We start from the raw sequence: 12,271 nt of genomic DNA, 5'->3' as shown, positions 1-12,271 counted from the left end.
TTCGAAACGCATTTGGTCTTCCATACTACTGCAACTACTGCAGCAACTAATGCAAGAAGCTCCTTATAATTATCCTTTTTCTTACGAAATCCGATTGATCTCTATCTGTTTCTCTGCTGTGTAGGAATCATTCATCAGTTAACGCTTAAACGAACCACCATACAACACATATCGTCGACAAGTTGTAACGTATACGCAATCTTTTCGCACCACACAATCAGAATAGAATATAAGAAAAGAAAATTAAATCCATGAGAAATATTTTCTATTATTTTTGCGATGTAATAATAATTGCGCGTATATTATAATACTAAAGATAATATAAGTACATATATCATTTATAATCAACAGTCAAACGTTGTTACATACCCAACGATAAATCGTTCGTAAATGATGAAAAATGATATGACCCATTTAAAAAACAAAAAAAAGGGGATGGAGAGTTAAATGAACGCAAGCAAGAGGGTCAAAAATTTGTCGTACGAGATCGAGAAAAAAAAAATAAAATAAAATAAACTAAAAAGAGAGAAAAGGAGGAAGGAAATAATACGTTTATCGACATAGTTCGTAATCCGAGCATGAAAAGGACCATTTCACCACCATTCGTCTGATTACGGATTTCACCAAACGACCTCCTCTTACACCGCATAAAACCTTTATTCTTTTCCCTTGGACGACGACGGATTAATCAGACGAAATCACGTCCCTTATTTCCACCACTCATTTCGCGATTAATTAATCCTCCACGATTAATCACCCGGATATGCGCTTTTCATCATCGGCCAGTAACAGCAGCAGCAGCAGATCGTTTTCAAGTTAACTTTCCTCTTCCTATCATCGAACAGGGGAGAGAACGGGGGGTGAAAAAGGGGTGTAGAGATGTAAGGGGAATTAACGAGAACGTTTGCATCGAACTTCGAGAGTTTTAAAGAGAAAAGGAAAGATCTACAAACTGAGGGAAAGAAAAGAAAAGAAAAGAAAAAGTAGGGGATAATCGAGAGAGAGAGAGAGAGAGACAGAGATTTAATAATAAAAAAGAAAAAGAAAAAATATAAAAGTTTTTAAATAGGTTACGAATTTTATGCAACAATAACTGACCAAGTGAATATTATAATCGTCGTCTGTGTAATAGATTGAACAAAATTCTAAGATAATTTCTACGAGAATGTTCAACTGGTGTGTTTATATTACTAATAGTAAGTAATATTATATACTTTTTACACACACAACAGTTTGTTTGAATGTTTTATAAAGAAAAGTAACGTCAATTATTATCGCGTTATTTTTCTGCAAATATGTATATACGTGCATGCATACAAATGCATATGCATTGATAGGGATGTAGACGTAATGAAAACGAGTAAAATATAGTGTTAGTATATAAATGATCTCTTTCTCTCTCATTCTCACTCATTTCTATCGATCGCGTGGTTTCAGTGTCGATTTTAGCAGGGTAACGTTTACAGAGATTTTCTCGGAATATATCCGACAATTCGATAACTAATTAGTTTTATTGCTCGAACGTTTTATAATTTCAAATCCATTTTTGTTACAAAACAAAAATGAAAGAGAAAAAGAGAGAGAGAGAGAGAGAGAGAGAGAGAGAGAGAGAGAGAGAAAACAGTGTGAGAGATAAAAGAGAAAAAGAGAAAGATAGAACGATAAGAAGATAGAGGGAAAAAATGTAATCTATGTAATGCTACATATTGTGGATATATTATATAACACGTATTTTGAAAGTAATAACGCATACGATTGGATTGCAATACTTTTATACACACACGAATGTAAAAATAATATATATTTAATAATTGGATAGATCTGGATTGAATGATAGATAAAAATCTTATATAAATAGGTGAAAAAAGGTTTGAATAAATATGAATAATTGTGTGTTATCTAAATTCTTAAGGATATATAATTGAACGTTCATAATAAGGAAAAATCTAATGTGCAGAAAATAAATGATTATGCATTTATACATTATAGTAACTATGATTATTATGGGTTTACATATCGTAGAAGTAATCCTAAATAGATATGAACGATTGCGTGCGTGCAATTAAAATGATTAATCTCAATGGTTATTGATAAATCATGAAACAACGATACACACACACACACACACACATACGTTTATATCGTCGTCATTCTTTCTCTCATCACTTAACCACCAATAAATCCAATTTTCTCGAACAACGTTACCCCATTGTATTTTTTTCTTTTTATTATATTTATTTATTTATTTTTCCCCCCTTCTTTTTTTATTTTTTCTTTTCGTTTCGTCCAACCAACCTGTAGAAAATGAGAGCAAACAACAGATTGGGGGACCGAGAAAAAAACAAAAAAAAAAAAAAGAAAAGAAAAGCAAATCAATAAATAAAATATAACAAGTAACGTCAAAGTAATGCAAGTGTTGTTGATCTCTGTCGTAAAAATCTTTTTGTTGATTTTTTCTTTGTTGTTGTTGTTGTTGTTGTATTGTGAGACAAGACGATGAGGCGTTTAAAATATTTCCCCTTTTCCCTCCACCAAAGTTTTTCCATTCATCGAATCAAAAAACCCGTATTATCCCCGACGAAATACAACAATCTTCAAACGAGATTATCGTGCAAAGCTTAACTCCGCTTTTATTACAAAAGAACGAGTTAAGCGTTTGGAGAGAGAGAGAGAGAGAGAGAGAGAGAGAGAGAGAGAGAGAAAGAAAGAAGGAAAGAAAAAGAAAGAAAAAGAAAGAGAGAGAGAATAGGATGGTGGAGAGAAACCTATCATTTGTTGGCTTGCCAAGCAAAGAAAAATAAAAAGAATAAGAATAAGAAGAAGAATAAGAATAAGAAGAAGAACGAATCGACCCAAGCAAAATTCGCTCGAACAATTTATCATTCGAGAGATTAATTTCAAATCCCCTATTTATTTGTTTTTTTAATCTTTTAAAAATATTAACAACAACAACAAGAATAAAAATCTCAAAATCTCGAAAATCTTTCTTCTATTCGGGGGATACGATAGAAAAAGTTTTTCTTTTATTTATAATCGAAAAAAAAAAAAATGAGAAAAGAAGAAGACTTTTATCGAACAATCTATAATACTAATATATCGTTTGAAGACGCGATTTATTAAATAAATAAATTTAATCGACGCTATATAAAAAGTTTAATCAGTCTCTCTTTCTCTCTCTCTCTCTCTCTCTCTTTCTATTTCTCTCTTTTTCTTTCTATCTTTGTTAACTTTTAACGTATGTATACCGGTTTAATGCGTAGAGTGCCGAGAAGAGAACAATTAGCCGATGAGAACACCCACGTTTAACGCAAGTACGAATGAGAGTGAGTGTGAGAGTGTGTGAGAGAGAGAGAGAGAGAAAACACAATAAAGTTTATTTGAGCGTGTGTGAGAAAGAGAGAACGATAAAGTGTATGAAAGAGAGAGAGAGAGAGAGAGAGAGAGAGAGAGAGAAAGAAAGAGCGATAAAATGTATGTATATATATGTGTATGTATGCCTGAGAGAGAGAGAGAGAGACAAACATACGTTAATGCGTATCGTCAATGGTCACTTCTACGAATGACAATTGTTGTACGTTGACTTATGCCTCTATAAATAATCTCTACAATTTCTAACTAGATCATGTGTGTGTCAGCAAAACTCACACACAAACATGCTGATCTCGTTACGATCTAAAGAACTTTTGAGAATATTCGACGCGTGAAATGACTATAATATAAAGAAACAGATATCAAATTTATATAATACACTAGTGAATTATTAATTAAAGAAGAAAACAAAATGATTTTGTTGTTTTAATCTGTTTTTTCTTTTTTTTTTTTTTGTTCCTGAAAGAAATAAAATAACTCGCTTCATCAATAAGAAAATGCGAAATTAGTTTGCGAGTAGCGTTCGATTTGATTTCCGTTTCTTTATTAAATTTAATCTAAGATATTTTACGCGCGTGTGTGTGTGTGTGTGTGTTCTTTTTTAAATATCTTTTTCTACAAGATTCTACGAGTAAATACATTTTGAAGTATTTGCATACGTTGGGGTTGTTAAATACGTATATATATATATATGTGTGTGTATTTGTAATCTAGGTACGTTCGAAACGCGGAGTTATTTTCTTTTTTTTTTTTCCCCACAAGATAAACTTTTTTAATGCGTCGACTAATTAAAAACGTTCCCATTAGAAGTGTAAAGCGAGAGAGTAATTTATATGTATATACATATATGTATATGCGTACGTATACTTGTATAAGTAAGTAAATGTATGTAAGTAAACATTTGTGTAGCGAAATTTATAACATTTTTAAATATATCTGTCGGTTTGTAAAAATGATGAAGAAAGTGGTAAAGAAGAAAAAGAAGAAGAAGAAAAAGAGATATAATATAAAATAAAGAAACAGTAAAATTAAACGTTGATGAATAAATAAATAAATGATGATGTTTCTTTGATCACAGGTGGTTGAGTAAACATTTTTTATTAGTACTGATCATAAAAAAATATTAATATTCATTCTGATTTATATCAATGTTTACTTTAATGCAAATGAAATGCAACAACTATTATCTATGTTACTAACAATAAGATAAAAAGAATAAATGAAAATATTTATAAATGGACTATTATTAAAACGATTGACAAACAATTAAAATTACTCCACTTGTTGAATATTTTATTGTAAATTATATTAAAAATAAATTTCTCTGAATGGTTTAACATTAAACCTATCACGTGAGATCAAACAATCGTGTAATGTAATTAGTAAAGATACGGTAAAAAAATGCATTATACGAAGTGTCGATAGGTTTAGTGTTAAAGTAAAAAAATGATTGACCAGAAATATAGATAATAGTAATAAAAATAAATAAAAAAAACTTACGGGAGCGGCTGGGTGTCTCGCCGGCGCGGGGTACATCTTAATTGTTTTTGACTAGTTTTTCACGAGTCACACGTTTACGGAGTGTCCTTCTTCTATGGTCACTTCATGGGCTCCATTATCCAGTTCGAATATTTTTAGCATCATCTTGACGACCCACGATGAATTCCATTAGTTTTTCCTTTATTTCTATTTTTTTTTCTTCCTTTTTTTGATATATTATTATATATTATTAACTCGCGATAAAAAATAAAATATCTCACTTGAAACACACTCGCGTTGTTTTTGATAATATTCTTTTTTATTATTATTTTTTCTTGTTGTTTTTAGTCCTCCGCGAAACTTTTAAACTTGCGTTGCACTGTCTTCTTCTTTATTCTTATATATAAATAAATCACAGTGTTGTTGTTGTTGTTGTCGAAGTTGTAAATTTTTCTCTCTCTCTCTCTCTCCCTCTCTCTCTGAATTTTTAATCCATCGTAATCACAAGTTTTCGTACGATCACCTATATATTCAACTATTAAAAATATCTTTAGAGAATTTATTAAAAAAAAAAAAAAAACAAAACAAGATATTATTTTCTTTTTCTCAGCTTATTTAATATTAAATAATTATATATAATATTATATATAATTTATAAATAATTATAAATAATTATATTTATAAATCGCATTTGCCAAGGTGTGCATAAACAACAATAAATATTCATATATCGTTCGAACGTTTAGAAAGCAAAGAAAACTTATGGTCGCGTTAATAAGTATAATATACGTAGGATTTCTAAAACACATGATTGATATAATACGATTAGAATCTTTTCAAATCTTATTTCTTACGATAGAAATGAACGAAAATAATCAAATAAAAATCTCGAAGATATTTGTTCAGAGTATCAGACAAAAAAAAAAAAAAAAAGAAAAAAGATAAAGAAAAGAAATGATTTGTCGATTAAATATTGAAATGTTAAATTAAAATTCTCTCACTCTCTCTCTCTCTCTCTATCTTTCTCTTAAACGAAATCACGAAGTCGGGAGAAATTATGGTCAAATTTGCGGTGTGGAGAAAAAGGAAGAAAAAAAAACTGAGATAAAAAGTTTGCAATAGACGCGAGAGTAAAAGAGACAAAGATATAGAGAGAAGGGGTAGGGGGGGGGAAAGAAGAAAAAGAAAAAGAAGGAAAGAGTGAGAGAATGAACTTTCACCCATACCCATATATACCCATACCACCCACCCATACCCCCATAGCAGCAGCTATTATTGTTATCCGTTCTCGCGCTTTTAACGGAGCGCCATTACATATACATGACGCGTCATTACAAGCTCTTTGTAACCGGGAGCGATGTTTCATGTAACTCGAAAATGGGGTCATGTAACTCCGTTAACATTCCATTCTACGGTCTCATAACGCATTTCGGGCTGAACGCGAACGACAAGTAATAGCGGCTAGTACTACTACATTGTGAAAAATAAAAATAAAAAAGAAAGATAGAAAAAAAAATAGTCAAAAGCGAATACTAAATTAATAAAGTATAGTATTCCGAGAGGGTGATTGCAAGGGGGTGGAAATATCTCGCGAAGTAAACTCGAACCTGTTACCCAATATCGATTCGCTATAAGTGTTCTAAGGAAAATAATATCGTATAAATGTTTTTTTAGTTTGTATATAATTTTACTTAATTTATTTTTCTCCTATATTATTTATTATATTATGTTTTTTTTTTCTACATTTCCGTGTAAAAGAATTTTTAAAAACTTTGTATTACAATGAAATATAAATTATTTCAAATTAACATTAAAGTAATAGCAAGTACAAATGAATACTCATGTAATTCACTGTAATACGTATATATACGTGTATGCAAATTAACACGTTTCGTGATGTCCCGATTATAGGAAACTTTCCATTCAGACCGTATGGGACGAATACGTTCCACGTCTTACGATTGCATTGTTTTAATTCTGACGTATGTCTTGCAATCGTTTAAATAAATACAAATATCATAATTAGGAATAAAAAAAAGTGTATTCAACTTTTGTATTTTACAATTGAAAAATAATCGAATGAAAAGGAAAGTAAAGTAAAAAATGGGGAATAAGGAACGTGTTATAATTCTAATCTATATTCCTTCTTATTGAAATATAAAGAATAATAGATAAATAATAATAATAATCTTTATCATATATATAATAACTGAGAAGAATCGTTATCTAACATTTAACGCGAGTAACTTGCGATGACCGTCAAGATAAGATCGATACGTGTTTTTTAAACGAGCATATATTTTCTATCTACTACCTTTATGGATATAATAACGGTACGAAAACGGACGAACGAACGAATGAATCTTTAATCTTTGATCTTTAATCTTGTTAGTGGAACCTAATTTGTTAAACGAGTATAAACTCGAATAATACTTACATTAACATATACGTGAAACAAACAAACATACAAACAGAAATATAATTATGCGATTAAGGAGAACGTATAAGAAATAAAACGATACGTCATTCTTGATATCTTATAAAAAAGAAAGAAGAAAGAAAGAAAGAAAAAAAAAAAAAAAAAAAGAAACAGAATACATTAAAATGTTAATTTCATTCTCCGTGACGTCGTCGTACGTGTAACTCGTATCCTACGCAAACAGTTGGATACTTCATTGCATCGTTTTTTTTTTAATTATAACAATTAAACAAATAACTAAATTTTTTATTTCAATTTCAAATTGAATTTCAAAATGGAACGGAATAATAATATGCTATATTCTATATTACAGTATATTTAAAAAAGTAAAAAAAAAAAAAAATACTTTTAAATTAAATGACATCTATGTATCGTAATTACCTATTCAATTATCTATCATTTTGTTTTTTCCCTACAAAATTACACGTATTAAAATAATTATCAAATTATACATAAAAAAATATCGAAAATATTTTTCTATAAATTAATTAAACGTTAATAAAAACTTTTTAAGTATAATAAATTTCCTATTCCACAATTATAAAATGATACTTGTGTTTTATGCGTATAAAAAAAAAAAAATCATCTCGATCGCAATAAATGTTCATTAATTGAATAAAATAAAATAAAAACTAGTAACAAAACAACCCGTACACACACACACACACACACACACACACACACATAAATGCATACATAAATAAATAAATATACAATCAACCAGTCAACCAACCAACCAACCAACCAGTTAGACAGACAGATAGACAGACCCATAAAAGGGATAAAGAAATATGATATTCTTCCTCATACCGATCGAGAGAAATCGATGGGGATCGATCGGTCGGTCGATGATGGCGAAGGGCCAACTCAGGGACACAAGCAGACAAACACCATACTCTGTGTGGCTACAATATACTAGGGGGACGAACAAGTCACGAAGAAAGTTATCGCGAATCTCGTATAATCGCTTTCGAGATCCTTAACCACGCGATCCTCGTGATTTCTTCAATCCTAACTTTCCCCCCCCCAACCACCCGAATTTCTCCCCCAAACCCCTAAACCCCCACCTCCTTCTTTCTTTCCTTTCTTCCTTCTTTATTATTTTTCTTTTTGATCGTTATCGCGACGAGTATGCATCCGGGGAAGGGGGAAGGGAAAAGGGAAAAGGGGGGTTGGTATGAACAGGGGGTATGCGCGCGCGTTCACGAATACGAGTACGAGCCATGGGCTTTTTAAAGGATTCTCCACACCGTAAACGTGCATGGCTATTTAAGGAATAAAACGTTGGTTGATTTAATAACGACCGATAGTTACGTATATTCACGCCTATTCGTTTAGAATCCTTTTTGTTTTTTATTTGTTTTTCTTTTCCTATTATTTTATTGTAATTTTCTTTTTTTTCATGACTATTATCTCCGATCGTGCGAGTATGGATAGGTAGACTAGATACGTGTGGAATATACACCTGTCGAATAAACAATAAATCATCCATCGCGTGCATACATATTATGTATTATATATATGTATGTGTGTGTGTGTGTGTGTAGACGCGCTTATACGATTCATCCATTTATTTGTCTCTATATTATTTGTCTATTTATCTATTTAATTATACTAAACTATATGTTTATTTAAATGCACGTTTTGAATGCACGTTTTGAATGCACGTTTTGAATGCAATTTCTACTGAAATATGAATAAGTGTAATAATTTAATTAACGTATTAATTTTGAAAAAATAAGTAATATTTATTAAATATTATAATCATTCGAAATATCTGTGGTAACAATTTCCAAATTCTTCTTTTAATACCATTCGTAAGATACAAATTTCAATTTCAATCACGTTCGAAATAACGAAAAATAACAATCATTTATTTACTGGAATAATAATAAAGCGCAAATATTTGGTTACATTGTTTGTTGATTGTTGTTTTACAATCGATTTCACCGCACCAACCCGTTGTTTTTTTTTATATTTTTCCTAACACCTACCGGGTATGGCTAATAAATCTTCTAATTCAAACGTTTATTTTCGTAATATCACTTCTCGTAATAATATTCCGACGTGTAACCAACGTGGAAGAACGATGAATCGTTTCGAAATAATCCTAGCAATTTTTTTTAACCCCCTACCCTCTCTCTCTCTCTCTCTCTCTCTCTCTCTCTCTTTCTCTCCCTCTCGATGAATATTTAAACGTTATTATATTTGAGAACGTAAACGCCCCATTTTTATTCTCTATCTTCTCTCTCTCTCTGGTTTTTTTTTTTTTAATCCTTTGATAAACGGTAAACAGTTAACAGAAAAAACAACACATACATAAAAATACAAATTATTTCCGTTTAAACGTATCTGTAACCTGGTTGCATTCCATCCACGAGATTGTAATTGCAAAGCTACAAATGTTTACTTTTCAATTAGCACTCAAATTATAACACGCAAAGAGTGTGTGTGTGTGTGTGTGTGTGAGAGAGAGAGAGAGAGAGAGAGAAATGTTTGAATATAAAAATAGTTCGAAAGATTAAATAATCTACGTTGAATGAAAACAAAATTTATATTTCATTCGATCAAACGTATGTTATATTCTACAAACGAAAAATCGTTCCGATTAATGCGTTATAATATCTTTATATTTGAAATTACAAAAAAAAAAAAAAATAATAATAATCATTATTAATAAAGGATTAAGATTTTAAAAAATACAATGTGTGTTAGTTAAAAATCTATGATATTCGATATATCATTCTATCTCGATTGAAAAACAAATCTTCACAGTTTAACGTTGTTTTATTGTATTGTTTTTTTTCTCTTGTTTCTTTCCAATAAATAATTTACATTTACATAGACTATAATTATCGAGAATTGATTCCGTGAAACGTTATTAAAACAAAAAAAAAAAGAAAAAAAAAACATAAAATAAAAGGAACGGGAAGAAAGATCGATGCCTTCTTCGATCTATCGATCTTCCATCGTAAAAGCGTTAATAATCGTATTACGCGTTGTCGATAATCGAGGAACAATAGGGTCGTTTATAAAGGCGGAAAAGAGGCGGAAGAGGAGGAGGAGGAGGAGGAGGAGGAGGAGGAGGAGGTGGTGGTGGAGGTGGTGGAGAAAGAGGTATACGAGATAAACGATAAAGATCGAGGTAGAAAAGAGTCGACTTATAAGAACCATTCTTTGGTGACCTCGCGTGCAAAAACAAGGCACCGTACTGTCATGACCGTTTCGAAGTTTACGAAGTGGGAAAGGGAAGAAAGGAAATAAAGCGTGGGGAAAAAGAAAACTGTATAAAGAAAGAGATAGATGAATAGATATATAGATAGATAGATAGATGGATAGATGGACGTAAAGAGAAAGAAGGAAACGCGGATTTACGAACCGATAAGCGCGATTAGTTTAGCAATAACAAAATGGATTTATTTCATCGTGAGAATATGCAACGAGTTATTATATCTATCGTTCGAACGTGTATTTTTTTTCAACTTTCTACGCGTGCGCAAGTTAAATTTAAATCTATTAACAAAAACAAATGAAAATATAATAACTACATGAGAATGTGTGAATCGATAGGATAAATAAATATATATTATAAATGTAACGTGATAAATATAAATAAATCAATTGAATTAAATATATTATAAACGTATATGTATAATTAAATAAATAAATTCATTAATCTATCTGTGAAATCAATAAAACAAGTATTATAATAATAAGTAAAATAATAGAAAAATAAAAATAAAATTGTATGAATTAAATCCAAAAAAAAAAAAAGAGAAAAAAAATAGTTAGAAAAAAGTTATTATAGTCTGGAATGATTTAACGAGACTAGAATGCCAATTCACGATCATCGTCGGTCCCCACTGAATATTTTCTCTCTCTCTCTCTCTCTCTCTCTCTCTCTCTCCTTCTCTCTCTCTTTCTCAGGCTTTTAGTCGCTTACTTTAAGGCGTGCGCGTTTTATCTATCTATCTCTTTCTCTATCTATCTATCTATCTATCTATCTATCTATCTATCTATCTATCTATCTACCTATCTATTTATCTATCTATCTATATCGTTCTCTCTTTCGCACTAACACCGCCTCCATACCACTTTCCAGTAATCTACTACTCTCGCAGCTGTTGGTCCTGGTTGTACGTGCTGGCAGGCGGCACTACTTAATAAACCGACGAGGAGGAAAGATTCCAAGCAGCTTTGCCAGCTCGTTACATTATCCCTTTTCCGGACGAAATTGTTGTTCGAGTGTAACTAAATATAACGATTCATTAAGAAATAATTTCTTATTTTTTTTTTTTTTTTCTTTTTTTTTTTCCCCCTAAGATAACTGTCCTCTTTATGCAATTATTTATCTCTCCTCGTTCATTTGATTTCTCCGTTCGATTTTATTTACTTTTTTTTTTCTTTTTTATATAGTCGTTCATTAAAATAACGTATAATATTGTATATATAATCGTTTTACAAATGATACGAAAATTATTCGAAAGAAAAATGTTATAAAAAGTAATTTTTACTTCATCCTTTTTTTTGTTTTGATTTAAATTGACAGAGTAATTCATTGAGGATAAGGTAAAAGTTTAACTTCTTTTATTTCTTCTAGAATATTAAATAATATAGAAAGAAGAGAAGGAAAAAAAAAAGAAGAAAAAATAGAAATAAAATGAAGAAAAAGAGAGAGAGAGAGAGAGAGAGAGAGAGAGAGAGAGAGAGAATGGGGCAAAGTAGCGGAGCAAACTAACGAGGGAGGCGGGAGATAAAATAAAATTGCTAAGTAACTTTGTTACTTGGAAAGTTGCACGAGTTACGATACTCTCTAACACACAACGGTTGGGATATTTAAACCGAGTGAAAATATTTGGCACATATGTATCTATCTATCTATCTATCTATCTATCTATATCTATGCATACATACATACATATACTTACTTACTTACGCGTTAAC

General features: G+C 30.7%; 1 protein-coding gene across 18 annotated transcripts in view; it reads right to left on the bottom strand.

Moving 5' to 3' along the window:
• Positions 1-12,271, bottom strand: part of LOC106790837 (protein groucho) — an 83,098-nt gene that overhangs the window by 68,509 nt on the left and 2,318 nt on the right. For 9 of the 18 annotated variants that reach the window (XM_014756027.1, XM_014756025.1, XM_014756040.1 and 6 more), the window contains exon 2: positions 4,870-5,383. In XM_014756027.1, the coding sequence (XP_014611513.1) occupies positions 4,870-4,905 (36 nt within the window). In that variant the 5' untranslated portion in view covers positions 4,906-5,383. Of the gene's footprint in view, positions 1-4,869; positions 5,397-12,271 lie in introns of all 18 variants that reach the window. The other 9 variants (XM_014756033.1, XM_014756036.1, XM_014756034.1 and 6 more) reach the window with 3 other exon arrangements.

The sequence above is a fragment of the Polistes canadensis genome, unplaced genomic scaffold, assembly GCF_001313835.1.
Source record: "Polistes canadensis isolate GaletaPanama2010 unplaced genomic scaffold, ASM131383v1 scaffold_265, whole genome shotgun sequence".
Classification (NCBI taxonomy): Eukaryota; Metazoa; Arthropoda; class Insecta; order Hymenoptera; family Vespidae; genus Polistes; species Polistes canadensis.
The sequence above is the reverse complement of the archived record's forward strand: the minus strand, read 5'-3'. Positions and strand labels throughout refer to the sequence as shown.